Source organism: Drosophila guanche, unplaced genomic scaffold (assembly GCF_900245975.1).
Source record: "Drosophila guanche unplaced genomic scaffold, DGUA_6, whole genome shotgun sequence".
NCBI lineage: Eukaryota > Metazoa > Arthropoda > Insecta > Diptera > Drosophilidae > Drosophila > Drosophila guanche.
In genome coordinates, this window is record NW_022995743.1 from 13,371,680 (window position 1) to 13,388,527 (window position 16,848).

General features: G+C 44.4%; 7 protein-coding genes and 1 non-coding gene across 12 annotated transcripts; 4 read left to right on the forward strand and 4 right to left on the reverse strand.

The window, feature by feature from the left end:
* Positions 1-94: 94 nt before the first annotated feature.
* On the reverse strand, positions 95-896 carry LOC117580511. Its single transcript, XM_034267106.1, has one exon. It carries the CDS (start codon positions 845-847, stop codon positions 146-148), a length of 702 nt encoding a protein of 233 aa, XP_034122997.1. The 5' UTR covers positions 848-896; the 3' UTR covers positions 95-145.
* A 451-nt stretch (positions 897-1,347) lies between these two features.
* On the forward strand, positions 1,348-1,419 carry Trnah-gug. Its single transcript has one exon. It is a non-coding gene; the product is annotated as a tRNA-His (tRNA).
* A 113-nt stretch (positions 1,420-1,532) lies between these two features.
* Positions 1,533-2,223, forward strand: LOC117583835. The gene is made up of 2 exons (XM_034272437.1): positions 1,533-1,870; positions 1,931-2,223. The coding sequence occupies exons 1-2, from the start codon at positions 1,589-1,591 to the stop codon at positions 2,153-2,155; spliced, it is 507 nt and encodes a 168-aa protein (XP_034128328.1). The 5' UTR covers positions 1,533-1,588; the 3' UTR covers positions 2,156-2,223.
* Positions 2,224-2,476: 253 nt separating this feature from the next.
* Positions 2,477-4,306, forward strand: LOC117591705 (sentrin-specific protease 8). 2 transcript variants are annotated; one of them, XM_034285035.1, is made up of 2 exons: positions 2,477-2,709; positions 3,217-4,306. In XM_034285035.1, the coding sequence occupies exon 2, from the start codon at positions 3,323-3,325 to the stop codon at positions 3,968-3,970; it is 648 nt and encodes a 215-aa protein (XP_034140926.1). In that variant the 5' UTR covers positions 2,477-2,709; positions 3,217-3,322; the 3' UTR covers positions 3,971-4,306. The 2 variants fall into 2 exon arrangements, with proteins under 2 accessions (XP_034140926.1, XP_034140919.1); XM_034285028.1 differs by lacking the exon at positions 2,477-2,709 and adding an exon at positions 2,995-3,154.
* Positions 4,307-4,393: 87 nt separating this feature from the next.
* Positions 4,394-8,578, reverse strand: LOC117591687 (fatty-acid amide hydrolase 2-A). The gene is made up of 5 exons (XM_034285014.1): positions 8,440-8,578; positions 6,325-6,606; positions 6,034-6,253; positions 5,391-5,965; positions 4,394-5,329 (listed from the first exon to the last, which is right to left on the reverse strand). The coding sequence occupies exons 2-5, from the start codon at positions 6,535-6,537 to the stop codon at positions 4,718-4,720; spliced, it is 1,620 nt and encodes a 539-aa protein (XP_034140905.1). The 5' UTR covers positions 6,538-6,606; positions 8,440-8,578; the 3' UTR covers positions 4,394-4,717.
* A 127-nt stretch (positions 8,579-8,705) lies between these two features.
* LOC117591694 (cytochrome b5 reductase 4) lies at positions 8,706-10,785 on the forward strand. Its single transcript, XM_034285020.1, has 2 exons — positions 8,706-10,074; positions 10,135-10,785. Exons 1-2 carry the CDS (start codon positions 8,771-8,773, stop codon positions 10,430-10,432), a joined length of 1,602 nt encoding a protein of 533 aa, XP_034140911.1. The 5' UTR covers positions 8,706-8,770; the 3' UTR covers positions 10,433-10,785.
* On the reverse strand, positions 10,662-14,429 carry LOC117591657 (succinate dehydrogenase [ubiquinone] flavoprotein subunit, mitochondrial). Of its 4 annotated transcripts, none has more exons than XM_034284989.1 (5): positions 14,411-14,429; positions 14,208-14,306; positions 11,489-13,086; positions 11,271-11,421; positions 10,662-11,208 (listed from the first exon to the last, which is right to left on the reverse strand). In XM_034284989.1, exons 2-5 carry the CDS (start codon positions 14,262-14,264, stop codon positions 11,029-11,031), a joined length of 1,986 nt encoding a protein of 661 aa, XP_034140880.1. In that variant the 5' UTR covers positions 14,265-14,306; positions 14,411-14,429; the 3' UTR covers positions 10,662-11,028. The 4 variants fall into 4 exon arrangements, with proteins under 4 accessions (XP_034140880.1, XP_034140895.1, XP_034140888.1 ...); XM_034285004.1 differs by having other exon boundaries at positions 11,489-13,083; positions 14,411-14,428; XM_034284997.1 differs by lacking the exon at positions 14,411-14,429 and having other exon boundaries at positions 11,489-13,083; positions 14,208-14,379.
* Positions 14,430-15,031: 602 nt separating this feature from the next.
* On the reverse strand, positions 15,032-15,608 carry LOC117591722 (protein CTLA-2-alpha). Its single transcript, XM_034285040.1, has 2 exons — positions 15,448-15,608; positions 15,032-15,379 (listed from the first exon to the last, which is right to left on the reverse strand). Exons 1-2 carry the CDS (start codon positions 15,484-15,486, stop codon positions 15,179-15,181), a joined length of 240 nt encoding a protein of 79 aa, XP_034140931.1. The 5' UTR covers positions 15,487-15,608; the 3' UTR covers positions 15,032-15,178.
* Positions 15,609-16,848: the final 1,240 nt, after the last annotated feature.

A 16,848-nucleotide genomic window follows, 5' to 3' on the forward strand; every position in this document is an offset into this window, starting at 1 on the left:
AGTGGCCCTGAAATCAAAACGAAATCACTGAACTCAAAGCGATATATGTACAATGTGGCACTGAAACAAGGGATTAATTTACAAATTATCCAAATTTATTTATCAACATGACAACAAAAAGCAATAGTGTAAGCGTCTTTGGGCGCTACGGCTGAGGCTGTCTGGCTCTTACGATTCCCTTGTTGGTCACTTTGTTGGCATTGGGAGTGTGCGCTGCGGTTGGTCGTGATATTGGTACTGAATTTGACAGATTTCGCTCGTTGCGCTGTCTAAGACGCTCCCGAAATTGGTGTCGGAGCGTATTAGTTTGGGTGTTTAGTGCAAAATTCATGTCTGGCAACTGATAGGTGGCCAACAGAAAGTTACAACGTACACGCTCCCTGGCTATGCGCTTGATAAGCGCCTGCATCTCGTCGTCAGCTATCAGTTTGGAAATGGCGTCCACTACATTTGCCTGAAGTGGCGGCTCGTCTGTGTGTAATTTGGGCGCCTTATTGGCTCGACGGGTTTCTTCATCTTCCAATGCAATGGTCTCGAACTGTAGGTCTGCGGGACTCATGCGAAGGGTTTGGTGCTGGCTCTTTCGCGACCTTTGGCGGCCTCCTGGCCCTTTGGCATTGCATTTGTCGTTGTCTGCTCCTGTGCCAGGCGATGTCCCTGTTTTATCCGAGGACGAAGGCGAAGCGTCGTTTTCCAAGGAAGCCGGTTTGACCTTTCTGGGAGTAGTTTCATTTACTGCGTATGTTTTCGATGCGCCAGATGGCGGCAGACTCTCAGAACGCTCGGGCGCGTCGACGACGGAATTATCCTCATCGTCGGAATCTGTTATTTCAATTGAATTGTACATTTCATTTTTGTTTTTCAGCGAGAGCAAAAAATAAATATTTAGACCAGCGTGACCGCGAAATTATCGATAAAATATACCGTCAGGGCCTCGAAAATATACCCAAATATACTTTTTCATTTTCAAAATATGCCGTAAAATATACCGAAGTCTTACATCAGATTCCTCGACTTTGATCTTCTATTTGATATTGCTAGCTATTTAGGAGTCTCAGCGCTAAAACTATAATGTTATCAGATGTATCAATAAATTCTCCACAAGATTGGTACATGATTGGATACTTGTTGTTTTCTTCCATTGCATAAGGAAGGTTTTTATGTGTATCAACAAAAAACGTTGCATGCAATTACTAGTCCATTCATATGTACTAATTTAATATTCATACAAATGCAATCAACTGCACTTGAACTTCAAAATTTAAAGTTTAAATGTACAAAACAATCAATAAATTGTTGGTCGATAACGTTTCGTTTTTGGCCGCCGTAATTCAACAACCCGACGTAGCCGTGATCGTCTAGTGGTTAGGACCCCACGTTGTGGCCGTGGTAACCCAGGTTCGAATCCTGGTCACGGCAATGCTTCAATGCGCATTGTCACGGAGTCGAGTTTTCTTTTTTTCTCGTGTACAAACCGATGAACTGTCAAATGAGAACCCTGAGCAATTTCGTTCATTTATAAAATAGTTTACATACTTAATTTAATACTTATACAATTTTTTAAAATTTTTTTTGGCAAAAGTGAATAATGGACTCGGGCTTTACGAATAGTCACTCCGAATCCGATGTATGCTATGACAAGGAAAAATTTTCCAGAGATGAAGAGAACATGGAAAAATTTTATGCAACCATAGGGAATATATCCAGAAACATGCGGAAAGGGGATTGGACATATTTACAACGACATCCGGAAATACGAGCCATAATACGTACAATAATAACGGAGGCCATTGAGAAGAAGCCAAACGACATTTTTCAATTTACAGCTAATCTATTTCAGTGCAAAAATGAACCAGTATTAGTGCGAAAGGTTGGTCATTTATTTATGTGCTTTTTAAATAATTTGAAATAACATCGGACTGTTTACAAGATTAACAAGCAACTGAGATTGGTTAACAAGCAGCTGAGGGGCGGACAGTGGTCTCCCGCTGATGGGGAAATTGTATTTTCCGAGACCAGTGATGTTTTCACAGAAGTGAAATCCGAATGCAAGCCCAACTTGACGCAAACAGTTGTTAATGTGCAACCAAACGAATCCGTGGGTCCAGAAAACTTTAAGCCAGTTTGTCCTGTAAATTTGGAACCCAAATGCTAACATTCCTCTGTTTCTGTTATCGCAAATTTTTGCATTGGAAAGGTGTTTCCATAATTAAACAATATAATGCTGAGTTGAAAACTGTGGTCAAGTGTGTTTAAATTTAAATGTCTCAATTTTTGTTTTCCTTATGGAAAATATTAACCAGTGGCAGAAATATCTCCTAAGTTCCTAAATTCAGGTTTGTGGGTCTTGGGGGTCTAGTAGTTGAAACATCAGGTCGCTTTACAGCACTAGTTGTCTATCAACATTAAAACGTTTTCCAGTACTAGAGGTGCGCTGCTCCAACGTGCCACTTCGCAAGCTCCCCATTTTTTGCCATCCCCAACGAACACAAGCCCCAAAGCAGATTGATAAAATTACCATCGGACAATTATTTTTGCACAATACCTGAGTGTTTTAAGGGCTTAGACTGCAGTGCAAGTGCTAATTGGTGGAGGAGTACTTTCGCCGTCATACGCAAATAAAATAAATGATAAGCAAGGAATCTCTTATTACAGAAACTGGTAAAGTTATTCGGAAAGTTCGCAGGTGGAGCGCAGCCATTTTTTCAGGTGAGTGTGACGCAATGAACGACAAGCGAATCCGCTACTTTCGCCCTTTGTTGTGCTACGCGTATTCGCCCCCATACAGAAATTATAAATTACACCGATTTTATAGGATTTATATGTAGATAGTTCTTGTATAATACATATACATATGTATAAATACAAACAGGCTGGTGTTCTCAGATCTCTTTATTACAACATCGCGTCAAATTAATTATTAAGCAACATGGCGCCTTGCAACAAAAGTCACAACAACAAAATCGGCCGGCCGGCGAGTGCCAAAACGAAAGCAAAAGGAAGCCAGGAAAAACATTTGAACGCCGGCTTTGAAACGCACAAGTTGTGTGTGGTGTCAGGGGACTGTTTGTTCGTGGATAAATTTGACTCAACGGAGCAGATATTATTTAAAATAAGTCAGAAACATGCTGCCACAAGACAGAAAAATTTTGAGGTGACATATTATCCCGAAAATGTGAATGAGGTATATATTTTCAGAAATACAATTTCTTGCAGGCAACATACACGCCAGAACCAAAATTCGAATCAAATAGCGGCTTCGAGGCGCGTCGGTGGAAAGAGCGGCACCGCAAACAGATCCAACAACAACCATCAGTCGAAGATGAACACCAATTCAAAGGCGGATCCCATCTCGCTGAGCTTCCACGACTCGTGTCTTCGCATGTCCGACGTGCATCTGCTGCGTGGACCACACTGGCTGAACGACCAGATTATAAGCTTCTACTACGAGTACCTGACGCACGTGAAGTACAAGAAGAACAATGATATCACGTTCATAGCTCCGGAGGTGACCCAGTGCATGAAGTACATGGATGACCAGGAGCTGGAGCAACTCATGGACCAGAACAACGGCACCAAGAAGCCATTTATATTCTTCGCCATGAACGACAACAGAAGTTTTGAGGCCGGTGGTACGCACTGGTCGCTGCTGGTATTCTCGCGTCCGGAGAAAACCTTCTATCACTTTGATTCATATGGAAACAACAATACAAGCAACTCCGTGGAGTTGATGAACAAGGTGAAGGAAGCTATGGACGTGCGTTCGGCCAAGTTCCGACCAACGCGCTGCCTGCAACAGGCCAATGGCTACGATTGCGGCATACACGTCATTTGCATGACGGACCACATTGCCGACTACCTTAATAGGTATGAGGTAATGGATGGCCTACCGCCACTGCAGGTGGACTCCGTTAAAGCCAAACGCACGGAGCTACTGAAGCTGATCATGTCGCTGGGCGGCAAGGGCTAGATCTCGTTCATTTCCTTTCATTTTTAGTTTTTAAATAACAAATATCAATGCTGTAAATGTTGCATTTACACAATACCCCTCCAAGCACACATACATACACTCACTCACTCACATACACACACATACAGACTGAAAGAGACTGAAAAAGTTGCGCAAACATGTGAATACGATACGATACCGATACGATACGATACCCAACCCATGAGTTAATGTTAATTATTTTGATTTAACTCCACGAAGACATTTAGAAAATATTTTTGTGGAAACCAGTGCTAGGCACGGAGGTGAAATAACACACTGCACATAAAGAGGTGAACTCGATTTGTTTTAAAAGGATTACAAAAAATAAAGATTTGTTTACGCGCAAGCGATATTGGATCAAATTCAACAGTGTCGTGTTTATCTGCATTATCTGTCATCTTGTGTTGCAATTATTTATTATACATAAATGCATCATAGAAACATATGGAGAATGCACGGCCTTCCAGACCGTGCACGAGACCATAGAGTACACAATAATTATTAATGATTAAAAACATCTATAAAATAGGTAAAACCACATCAAAAACTGATATAAGGAGGCACTGAAGTACACCATACAATTAATACACTTCGCAGGTTCAATATACTGACGACACCGCCAGGCGGGAGGGTTTAAGTGTGTTACAGAGGAGTGAGGTGAGGGTGGGACAGGATTGTCCCCCATCTACTAACTAGGCTTCTGCTCTAGGTGAGAGCAAGGTGACTTCACACCATAATTTGGGGTCGCGCCCAGCCACCGAAGGCTCGCTCCAGCTCCTCCGCCACAGCCAGGCAGAGCCGATCCTCGTTAAAGTTGGCAATGACCTGGACGCCCAGGGGCAAACCCTCACTGCCCAGTTTTCCCAACGGAACAGCCGTTGCTGGAAAGCCAAGAACATTCACGATGCCTGTGTAGGCAAAGTTAATGGGCCGCATTATGGGCTCATTATGATAGGGCGCCACGGTGGGGTGTGTAGGATAGATCAGGACTCCATTGTCGGCAAGGAGACGCTGCAGCTCGGCCCGCAAATCGTTCCGCTTGCGAACCATGTGTTCATATTTTGGCGAGCCGTGCTTGCACTGAGCACTGTCCATGATGGCCGTTGTCAGGCCAATGAACGTGTGCTTGGAGGCTCCAAACAGCCATTTGAAGAGCTCCCAATACGTGTTGATGTCATGCTCCAAATTGCCCAACTGGAAGGCGAAGCCGTGGCCGCTGTCGTCCCGCATATTTGCAAACCAAATGGCCGCAGACTGGCGAAACTCCGGCAGCTGTATGCGCTCAACCTGCTTGCTGCCAAACTTTTCGTTCAGGTGCTGCACAACTCGTTGCATGGCCTGCGGAGGAGAGATTATTTGATGGTTTATCAGAATATTGAATGAGAATTATAAACTATACCTGTCGTAGATCAGCGTCTACGGAAGACACTAGGCGGCCACCGCCATCTGATTCTTGATAGAAGAACTTCATCTTGCTTAGATTTACTTCCTTGTCGAGATTCAACTGTTCGGCCTTCTCTCCAGACATTATTCTTAGCATGGGTCGCAGGTCCTCCGCAAAGCGCGACATTGGCCCCAGGCCCAGGAAGGAGTTCTGCTCTTCACTGAAGGGCGCCGGGAACTGGCCCACATTGGACACCACCAGCTTGCTTGGCTTATGTCCGAAGATACCATTGAAAAAGGCCGGCATGCGAATAGAGCCACCAATATCAGAGCCAAGGCCAAAGGCCGAGGCAGCCGCAGACTGTATACAGCCTTCACCGCCACTGGAGCCGCCGACAATGCGATTTGTGTCGTAAGCATTTCGCGTCCGTCCATGCACCGTGTTGTTGCTCTCCCACCACATGCAAACCTCGGAGACGTTGGTCAGGGCAATGGGAATGGCGCCCGCCTTGCGCATCAAGGCCATGGCATCGGCATCCTTGGATGCGCGCACCTCTCGCCTATCATACAAGCCCGCCGTATGGAGCATGCCTAGAGGAGAGGTAATCAGAGGTAATTAGAACTGTTTTATTTCAGTTGTAGGTTAACTTAGATCTCACCTTTCACCGAAATGCAGTCTTTTGTTGTGATGGGTACACCCAGAAAGGGTTTCTGCTTCGCCAATTCCTCCACAGTGTACTGGCCGGACTTGATGAGCTTATCTGCATCCGCTGCCTCCTGAAGAGCCTGGTCGTATCGCTCGTCCACAACACAATTCAGTATGGGATTCACCTCCTTGATGCGGCGTATGAACGACTCCAATACCTGAACGCTGCTGAGCTATGAGATGACATGCGAGGTTTCAGTACTGATCGGTGATGAAGGTATTTAAATATGTCAAGTCTACTCACTTCCTGGTTGCGTATCTTTCTTGCAAGCGACGAGGCCGATTCAAGTAGAATGGGGTCCCTTATGGGAGGCATGCTCTCGCCCTTGGCTCCATAGATCAGGCGGAAAACGAATCGAACGCAGGCTTGCAGTAACCCAAAGATATAGGAACCAACGAAGCTCGACAAAGGCACGTTCTGCGCCATCTTGCGTTGGTGGAATGTAGACCCTAACATACTTATTTATTTACTGGGAATGCCCAATGATCGCGTCTTTTGCGTGGTTCTGGCCCATGTAGTGTTGATCTGGAAGATTTTGACAAGTGAGTAACATTTAAAATGGGTGTTAATATTTTGTGGAGAATAAAATGTGTCAACCGGATTGAAATGGTTCATCAGCAATGTTCTGTAAATATGTACATATGGTAAATAAGTAATTACGGGGAAAACAAGCTAATGGTTCCCAATTATACTATAAAACACTATATTTTGAATCATTTCAACATAGTTTATTGAGCTGACACTTCTGCTGCTTGCTTCTTGTCTAATATCTGGGTCTAATATGGGCAATCGATTCGGGTGCCGTGCGTGCCCAACAATACGACTATAATTTGATAGTTTTGGCCGAGCCACGTCTCCATCGTTGGAGCTCGCTGACTCACATCTACCGTACGATGTCGTTTGAGACCTTTGCACTCCAGAATACTGTACACACAAACCGCATCAAGGAAACCAACGGAAAATGAAATAGTTTACAGAAAAAATTCATATGTATTTTTCATTTTCTTCTCATTTCTTCATTCTCTTTTCCCAGGGATATCGAAAATGTTACTGGGAAAACAGTCAACATCCATCGCATGATGATAGTGATTAAGGGTTTTTGTTATTCCCATATGTTTCCACAGACGTGAATTAATATCTTATCAGTCGAATTAGCTTGGGGACGGCATATATAGAGTGTTCAGAGGAGTAAAGAACCGCCAATAGTCCATATACCGGTGCCCATAAAGTTGAAATATTTTGTTTAAACACTGCGGCTACACACTTATCGGCATTCAGTGGTCTGAGAACAGAAAAAATGTATACCAAAATGAGTCATGGAACAGGGTCAAAGCCGCTTGCTCAGACGCGATAAATGTAATAATTTGCAATAAAGCAACTAAAGTGTACAGCAACAGACTGTGATTACCAGGAATTCAAAGTTCCTACTGCTTATCGCATTTGTTAGTGGATGTACAGAGCGGAGCGGAGCCATTCATTGGGATATTGGGACGCTTATTGCATTTTCAGACATTCGAATGGCCACTGTAATGTGCTAAATTTGTCCACTTTGTGGCCTGTGAATCGGGGACGTGGGGAGGGTATCAATCACATCACGCATCCATTCGGTCAAAGTTCGATGTTTTGGCGGGCAGTGATGCAGAACGATAATCGCACAATAGCATGAGTTTAAGTGGACAATCTGGATAAGATAAGCTATAAATGATTTCACAAATGACAGGCGACAAAGGCTGCTGGGCACAGCAGCCCCACAGAAACCTTCTATTCTGATTTACTAATACGAGCACGACCTGTTGCTGGCTTCTTGCAAATTTCCAAGCATATTCATATGTATGCAGATATATGTATATGTATAATATGTATAATATACACAGATCTGTGTATCTGAGTATGTGAGGTTGTACAATTGGTGGTGAAGGAAACACCCGCATTCATGCGTATGTATGAAGGATTGCCTCTGGGAATGACATCATTTCTCATGCCATATCTTTTGTTCGGATTACGAATTCATCAAGCGTAATTTTCCGAGTGTTCTTTTTTTGAGCGCGGGCAACAACACAAACGAAAGTATGGGCTGACGTCACAGGAACCAAAAACTATTCAGACAGATTACAATTCAAACGTATAATTGCTGTTCACATTTGATCAAAGATGCACTCAACACAATTGTCTTACGTTTTATGTTACATTGGAACCGGTTCACAGCAAAAGCAGTTAGCAATGAATGCCGTGTGCGGCATGTGCAAACACAATTAACTTCGCAGTTGAACAAATGCACCAAAAAGATAAAGTATACACAGATACACACTGCGCACTATTGCGCGTAGATTAGTAGACAAATCAAACACCGTAAATTACCAGCGAAGAACAAGCAATGTGGCTCCGTGTAGTATTTCCTTGGTTACACTACCGGAGGGGAAGACTGTTTTGTTTTGTTCAGTTACACGGCTAACATTTATTTAAACTGCAGCGAATTTTAAAGCTCCGTCGCTGCTCGTGACAAAAACAAACAACAATCGATGTTCCACTAGTGCTGAAAGCCCAGCGATATTCGGAACAGCGTTGTCGCTTGTCGATATATCGGTATTTTCGTGCGATGAGCTGAGCATATCGGCGTTTGTAAACATGCAACAGCTGTTTATACCTGAAATTAATTGTGATTTTGCGATTCCAAGCCATTCAGCTCAATATGACCGACTTACCGCACAAATCATCTACCAGCAACACGCTGCTTGGGCCGCCACAGACAGTGCCTTTACCGAGAGCCTCTGCCGGCCTTCAACTGCCCACCACAATGCCCCAAAAGCTGAACTCCAATTCCGGTAGCTCGGGCTCAGCGACAGGGAACCCGCGGAACAAATGTGCTCTAAAGCCAGGCTACTCACTGATGAGCTGGATACGGCTGTGCAATTCTGGAGCAGACCTCTCGGGGACTAATGGACGGGTGGTTCCTGTTACCAGAAGCGAGTTGGCCCAGCACAACAAGGTTACTGATGCTTGGATGGCCATTCGCGGCAGGGTGTTCAATGTAACTCGATACATGGATTTTCATCCAGGCGGAGTGGATGAGCTACTGCGTGGAGTTGGCCGAGATGCTACAGCATTGTTCGACGAAGTCCATGCCTGGGTAAACTATCCACAGCTGCTGGGAAAATGCTACATAGGACCATTAAAGGAGAATGCCGCTGGGCCACTGACGGCGGCTGATCCTCTTACGATAGAAACACGCGAATCAAAACCGGTGGAGATTGTTCCACGCTTCGATTGGATACAGCAAAGAAGCGAAGTAACCCTATTCTTCTATACTCGAAGCTTCTCCAATCCCGGATTGTTTGTGAGAAGGAAAGATCCGCAGCAGCTGGTGGCGCGTGTTTTGTTGGAGAACAGCGGGCACACGTTTGACTTTCAGTTGGCTGGCAAGGTGGAGTGGCCACCGAAGGCCGTGCGAGTCGGCGCTGAGACTGGAAAGATTGAACTGGTCTTGGCTAAGGAAGAGCCAGCTCCATGGACTTCTTACGGCACGCACACGTCTAGTAAACTTTACTTACAAGAGGAAACGTATGAATACGAGGTGTTAGACGCTAACGATTTCAACCACGACTCTTTTGAGCTGAGTTTACAGAGCGTTCAGAAGGAGGTACTAATGGTCCTACCAGTGGGCTATCATTTAAACATACAAGTCCCTGTGAATGGGGATGTCATCCAGCGAAGCTATACGCCAGTCGATCACAATTATTTGCCATCCGAAACGAACTCCCTGGCGAGTTCTGTGTGCTTGCACTTTCTGATTAAGCGATATACTAACGGGCCTGTCTCAAGTTACTTACATCGACTGCAACCAGGCTCTCGGGTCCATTTAAGCTCGCCTCGCGGCGGTTTCATGCTCTCCGAACTAACCGCGAATAGAAACATTATTCTACTGGCAGCTGGAAGCGGTCTTACACCTATTTTAAGTCTGATACCCCATCTACTAAAGCGGAACACAAATCGCATGTGAGTTGCCAAGGATCTCCTACACAGTCCGCACACTAACAAATTATATTTGATCTACAGCGAATCCCTGCACCTGTTTTACTTTAACAAAACTGAAGCGGACATCTGGCTGAGGGAGAAACTGCAGAATCTGCAAACCCAGGACGAGCGCTTTAACTGCACCCACATACTGTCGCAGGCGGAGGAGCAGCCGCAACGAATATCGTCCGAACTGCTGGCTCCCCTGTTCAAGGAAAAGCAGCCGGATAGGTGTACTTATGCGGCGATTTGTGGACCCAGCCCCTTCAACACTGCTGCCGTCGATGTACTGAAGAGTCTGAATGTAATGCCGAATCAGATGCATGTCTTTCGCGGTTAAAAAGATGCACCTAATCGTTTGGGCTGGATTAATTTTCATTCATTTTATTTGCTATGCAGCAAATAATTCTGATTTAGTTTTTTTTTGTGATTTTTACATGTTTTTGTTTCAATAATTTAATAAGTTTAACAAATACTAGAAAATGTTTGTTGGATTTGTTTTGTTTTGCTCGTTGCCAGGCAAATCATCGTTCTGTTCGGTTCTTGTCGTCGCAACCATCTTCTCTCAGTTATGCCATCACACACATTTTGCTAATGTAATATTGTAAATTGTATATAAAGAACAACCAAAAAAGTAACCAGGTGGAGGGCGAACAGGGCATACAGAAAATAAAGAGAAACAGGAGCCACATAGGATAAATAGAGAATATACTATATCGGATGCAAATGGGATAACACTGGCTTTCAATTTCATCGCAAGACCTTGGATAGCACATCGTAGCACATCATTTACGACTCGACTCGACGGTAAATCATTTTCCTTAGCTGGCGACCCCTTAAGTAGACATCCGTGTGTTTGTGTGTGTGGTGTAGCGTGTATTTACTGTGGTGCTTTATGTGAATGCGGGTAGCCTCCCTCCATCTTATTAACTTAGTTTAGTAGGAGCGGATCGCTGGCGGCACCGTTGACACTTCGTTGTCCAGCGTGGTATCGATTACGTTTCTGTAATCCAACTGAACATCTCCGTTGTCGTTGCACACCCAGGAGAGTGTATGCTTGCGCCAGTGCTTCTCAAAGGGCACCTTCTCCTGTCCCTCGACGGGTTTGCTGTAATCCTGGAAGAGAGAATATCCGATAAGACCCAGTGCTTACTTGTGTCAGCATCGAATCCACTTACATATTCGTCCAGTCTGATCTTGAAGTCTTCGCGGGCATGAGCACCACGTGACTCCTTGCGTGCCTCGGCTCCCACAATGGTCATTTGGGCATTAGCCAACAGATTCTGCAGCTCCAGCGTCTCGACCAGATCCGAGTTCCAGATCAGGGACCTGAGGACCAGAGTTCATATAGCATTAATTACGGACCGAAACATGATCAAAGTATTATTGCACTCACTTGTCCACAACCTTGACATCCTTGAATTGCTTATAGATTTCCTGCATTTTGCTGACGCCCTCCTTGAGGATGGGCCCGTCACGGAACACAGCAGCATGATGCTGCATGGTCTTCTGCATCTTTAGACGCAGATCGGCAGTGGTTATCTGGCCATTGGCAAAGCGCAGCTTGTCCAGGTTAGCCACAGAGGCCTCTCCAGCATTATCCTTGAGCGTAGGAGCGGGTGCACCGGGCTTATTCTCCTCGGCAATGGTCTTGGCGCAGGCACGTCCGAAAACAACCAGATCCAGCAGAGAGTTGGCACCCAGACGATTAGCACCGTGAACGGAGCTGGAGGCTGCCTCACCGGCAGCGTACAGGCCGGGGACTATGATATCCTTGCCGTCCTTATCAACGGTGATAACCTGACCGCGATAGTTCGTTGGCACACCACCCATGTTGTAGTGCACCGTGGGTAATACGGGGATTGGTTCGCGGGTTACATCAACGCCGGCGAAAATCATGGCTGTCTCTGAGATGCCGGGCAGTCGCTCGGCCAGCTGCTTAGGTGGCAAATGGTGCAGCTGCAGATACACGTGATCCTTGTCGGGGCCAACACCACGACCCTCCATGATTTCGATGGTCATTGAACGCGACACGACGTCCCGGGAGGCAAGATCCTTGGCCACAGGAGCATACCGCTCCATGAAACGCTCGCCATTGGCATTGATCAGGTAGCCACCCTCGCCGCGGCAACCCTCGGTAATGAGGCAGCCGGCTCCATAGATTCCAGTGGGATGGAACTGGACAAATTCCAAGTCCTGGGAGGGGAGACCCTGTCGAGCGACCATGGCAGTGCCGTCGCCAGTGCAGGTGTGGGCAGATGTACAGGAGAAAAAGGCACGTCCATAGCCACCAGTGGCAATGACGGTGTTCTGGGCACGGAAACGATGCAGAGTACCATCCTCTAGGTTAAGAGCCAGCACGCCTCTGCACTCGCCATCCTCGAAGATCAGATCCAGGGCAAAGTACTCCACGAAGTAGTTGCAGTCGTAACTCAGCGACTGACCATAGAGGGTGTGCAGCAGGGAGTGTCCAGTACGATCCGCCACAGCACAACATCTGTGCGCCTGTCCGCCCTTGCCGAATTGCAAGCTCTGGCCACCAAAGGCGCGCTGGTAGATCTTTCCGTCTTGTGTGCGGGAGAAGGGCATGCCGTAGTTCTCGAGCTCGATGACAGCCTTGGGTGCCTCCCGAGTCATGTAGTGTATAGCATCCTGATCGCCCAGCCAGTCGGATCCCTTGACTGTGTCGTACATGTGCCACTTCCAGTCGTCCTCCTCCATATTACCCAGCGCTGCATTGATGCCGCCCTGAGCGGCAATCGTGTGCGACCTGGTGGGGAACAATTTGGTGATCACGGCCGTGCGGAATCCTTCGGCCACTAGGCCAAAGGCTGCCCGCAGACCAGCACCGCCTGCTCCCACCACAATTGCATCGTAGGCATGATCCACCACAGGGTACTGCTTCGATATCTTATCCGGATTGGCTGCCGAAGCCTGCTGCCGGCCGTGAGTTATGTGATAACTGCGCTGCCCTGCAATCGCAGCAACGCGCTGCTAAATGAGAGAAAGAGAAAGAGATCATTAGTTGACTGCTGTTTACGAGGGAATTATTTTAAAGGACGTGATGAGACAGGATAGAATTTGGTCATTCAGGAATAAGGTTTTCATTGAGTCAGTCTTTGCACAACAATATTTAAACAGAGTTTTTGCTAATACATGCAGTTACGTAAACGCGTTAGACAGCATAATCTTTCGATTCTACAGAAGCACCATTGCTAAGGAGTTATATCTTATCTGCATTGTGAGGCTAATAGGCCCCATGCAGACGGAAAAGTATATACGTAGATGCACGGAAAATATCTACATCGATAAGATGCATTAGTTTTGTTTTGGCAAAACGTTCGCTAATTATCGACAACTTGACAGATAAGATGAGAGCCGCACACGCCATGGCCCGTGCCATCGCTAAGGAATATTCCCAAGCTGAGACGCTGGTGACGTCGACACTCTCGGATGCTCAAAAAGCGTCAAGTCTCGCAGGTGAATACATAGAGTGACTGTTGCTTATGCAATAGATAAATTAAACAGTTGTAGAGACATCAGTAGCAGTGGCCAGTCCCATTGTATAATCAGCTGGATTGTTAGCCGCGGCCGTGCCTCCCTGTTTGTCTGGACTTTCCTGTCGCTGAATGAAATTTGTCGAGCTTATCAGCTGTCAATCCGACAGCAATGACTCGCGGCCGCACACAATTTTGCAATTGCTTTTAATTTTTGGGGGCATTTGTTGCACGCACAGTCATTCGAGCCGACCGACAAAACACGAAAGCATCGACAGCGGGGGCGGGGCAGGTAACATAACCTCCTCGCCCCTTACACACAACATTTTCCACTGAAATCTTGGAAAATGCTCATAGTGGGGGGCGAAAAGTTAACATTTTCTCCCTTGGACGTTAATTATTCGCCGAGTGGGGCCATCAACAGCACCTGGCCATCAAAATTTAACGAAATTACATAACAACTACAAGGGGCGCGTTTTTTTGGTAAACTTCTTGGCATTTGCACTTCACGTCACGCGCACATAAAATACCTTCTCTCGTTGTATAATCGTCACTAACAAGATGGACAGACGGGCACCGTTGTGGAGCTTGATGCAATGCGGTTCTGGGGCTACCTACCATGGAGGTGACTGCATTTTTGGCCAAAATCGATGGCACACGCATGATTCTGGACATGGTTGCGTCTGGGCTTTTTAGGTGGCTAGTGTTGTCTAGGTTCTGCAAAAGATTGGCACTTTAGTCGGAATTTTGTAAGTGCGCGTCGATTTGTTGTTTCTTAAAATATTTTGTAAAAAGCAATAAAAATGAAAGGAAAAGTTTACATTTAAATATTTTGAGCCGCTCGTCGGTACCAGTGTGACCGCGGAAATATCGATAGAATATACCTTCAGACCCTCAAATATATATCAAAATATGACTTCTCATTTTAAAAATATACAGGAAATATACCGTAGTCTTAAATCATGTTCCTAAATTTTGATGTTCTATTTCATATTACTAGTTAGTTAGGAGTCTCAGCGCCATAACTATAATTTAATCGGATTTATCAATCAATTCTCCATACCATTACATACTGATATACTGTAAATACACATCATGAAAAGCATATAATACATTCGCTCCCATACGCATACGCAACATACCATAATGGTCAGCCTGGTCGGCACCGTCGCTCATGAACGGAGCTGCGTGAAGAAAATAAGCTGGTTCTCTGATCAGGTGATCTGAACAAGCTCAGTTTAACTTATTCTTTAATACCTTTGCACTCAACTTAAATGTACGTATGTGTGTATGCGTGGGTACGAAAATGCGTGCAAAAGAAGACAGTAAACATATATATGTACGTATATCCGAAAGTTAAAAATATCAAGGTGCAAATGGCAATTTCATTCCACCCCCCTGTAGTTCAATGAACTGTTTACATTCCAATTGTGTGACCAGGCTTTTACATTGAAGAACAGCTGATTTATTGTTTCATATATTGTTTGTTGGGTAAAAACATACTGATACAAATATTTATAAAAATAGAGAATATTCCGTTTTGGGCCATGTTGAAATGCACTTTCATTGAGATTCATGGAAATCATACATTATTTTGGAGGCGTCCTCTTGCCGCAGCGCTTCGCGAATTCATCCTGAGTGTCATCCGATAAATGATTTATTGCCATTTTCCAAGTTACTTCGCCGCTATCATATTTGCGATTGTGCTCCTCCACTTTCGCCTTAGCCTTCTCGTAGAGATCCCGTCGCATAAGATCCTCCTCTGCCTCGTAGCTCTTGTTGAATTTGGCCTGAATCAATGAACAGAATAACGTATTTAGACTATTGCGTTGCAAATAATTGGCTTCCTAAAATATACTTTGTAGTCGGCCCACTCTGCATCTGTTACGAGAGACATATTGGCACTATATATATATATATATTTCTGACAATCAATTCTTATTATTTTGATACTGAGGGCGGGTTTTTTCTGAGTCACAAAATCCAAACAAAGAATATTATCAGTATGGCTCAGGCTGTTGTTTTTGTGATTTGGACCTCTAGAAATATACCATATTATTTTGCAAAAAAATACCGTAAATATACCGAGAAGATCGAACTTAACCCACTCAATCCCTCTCTTTTTAAACTGGTGAACACCATAATACTGTTTGTAAATTAATTGTGATTCAACCTGATCCAATTGGACAATTTAATCCGATCCAATGCACTACATCTTTCACCAGAAATGCTTTCAAAATTGATCAAGTTGTATGATTATTCGTTGGTAATCTGAAATAGCCACTGGTAGAGAATTGTTAAACGATCTCTGACCATGATTGGAATTCATATTACCCTTGTGTGCTGACGATTTTTTCCTGAGAATCCAGACTTGTCTAATGGAAAAGGATATCTATTCTTTACGCCATCAAATTCAGAACTATTAGGAATATCAGTATAGTTTTCACCGATATACAGATACATATATTAAAGAGTGGAGGCAAGAGAGCATTATATCCTGCAAAAGACATGCCGCTGCTAAGGAAAGGTGTTTTAAACTAAATGCAGGGACTCTTGACCGTCATCGTTTTAATGCACAATTTTTCATTGAAGTGAAGTGTGTTTCTTGAATTTTGTACAGTTTCCGAGTGTTTATTTATTCTGTTTTTGCTTCTTTGTGTGGTGTCGTGTGTGTGTACATTTTATATAATACGATTTTAAATATAATTATATGCGTTTGCTTAACATCTAAACGAATTGCTTCACGCTTCTCCGTTTTCTTTAAGTTCCTTTTATTATTTGCACAGAGAGTGAGAATATTGACAAATTTCTAAGGTAAGTCTAGCGAGAGAATTCTATAAACAAACTCTTGCTTTGATGACGCAAATAGTTGCTAGAAATAAGCTTCTGTCGTCGTGCAAACAATAATATCATATCATTTCAAGTTTCTCTTTTTATATTGTATACTCGTAATTATTTTGTGTCTAAGGCTCTGCAATGCATGCGTTTTGTATATAGAGGGTGTATTTATTATTATTGTGTGTGTGTGTGTGTGTATGTGGATAAGCGGGCGGGAAAAGCAGAAACATTTGATTGATTTGAATAGATTGGATTTAAGCTTAATGCTAGTTATTATGTATTTGAAATGCGATTAAATTGTGCCTTGAGGCTTTACATGCTATGGCAGTCATAAATATTTTACTGGAGCACATCTACACATGTACTTACAAAAGAAATGCTGGAATATCTCTCTCTGGAATATCCTTATTATCTGCGATTG

What these genes read in the sequence shown, in the direction of transcription:
- LOC117580511 (XM_034267106.1), bottom strand. Translation starts at nt 847, where the DNA reads ATGTACAATTCAATTGAAATAACAGATTCCGACGATGAGGATAATTCC.
- LOC117583835 (XM_034272437.1), top strand. Translation starts at nt 1,589, where the DNA reads ATGGACTCGGGCTTTACGAATAGTCACTCCGAATCCGATGTATGCTAT. An exon ending in AACCAGTATTAGTGCGAAAG is followed by an intron (nt 1,871 to 1,930) that starts GTTGGTCATTTA and finishes ACTGTTTACAAG; the next exon opens with ATTAACAAGCAACTGAGATT.
- LOC117591705 (XM_034285028.1), top strand. Translation starts at nt 3,126, where the DNA reads ATGCTGCCACAAGACAGAAAAATTTTGAG. An exon ending in CAAGACAGAAAAATTTTGAG is followed by an intron (nt 3,155 to 3,216) that starts GTGACATATTAT and finishes AATTTCTTGCAG; the next exon opens with GCAACATACACGCCAGAACC.
- LOC117591687 (XM_034285014.1), bottom strand. Translation starts at nt 6,537, where the DNA reads ATGTTAGGGTCTACATTCCACCAACGCAAGATGGCGCAGAACGTGCCT. An exon ending in GAAAGATACGCAACCAGGAA is followed by an intron (nt 6,254 to 6,324) that starts GTGAGTAGACTT and finishes GTCATCTCATAG; the next exon opens with CTCAGCAGCGTTCAGGTATT. An exon ending in AGACTGCATTTCGGTGAAAG is followed by an intron (nt 5,966 to 6,033) that starts GTGAGATCTAAG and finishes CCTCTCCTCTAG; the next exon opens with GCATGCTCCATACGGCGGGC.
- LOC117591694 (XM_034285020.1), top strand. Translation starts at nt 8,771, where the DNA reads ATGACCGACTTACCGCACAAATCATCTACCAGCAACACGCTGCTTGGG. An exon ending in AAGCGGAACACAAATCGCAT is followed by an intron (nt 10,075 to 10,134) that starts GTGAGTTGCCAA and finishes TTTGATCTACAG; the next exon opens with CGAATCCCTGCACCTGTTTT.
- LOC117591657 (XM_034284989.1), bottom strand. Translation starts at nt 14,264, where the DNA reads ATGTCCAGAATCATGCGTGTGCCATCGATTTTGGCCAAAAATGCAGTC. An exon ending in GATGTCAAGGTTGTGGACAA is followed by an intron (nt 11,422 to 11,488) that starts GTGAGTGCAATA and finishes TCTGGTCCTCAG; the next exon opens with GTCCCTGATCTGGAACTCGG. An exon ending in AGATCAGACTGGACGAATAT is followed by an intron (nt 11,209 to 11,270) that starts GTAAGTGGATTC and finishes TCTCTCTTCCAG; the next exon opens with GATTACAGCAAACCCGTCGA.
- LOC117591722 (XM_034285040.1), bottom strand. Translation starts at nt 15,486, where the DNA reads ATGTCTCTCGTAACAGATGCAGAGTGGGCCGACTACAAA. An exon ending in CAGAGTGGGCCGACTACAAA is followed by an intron (nt 15,380 to 15,447) that starts GTATATTTTAGG and finishes TCATTGATTCAG; the next exon opens with GCCAAATTCAACAAGAGCTA.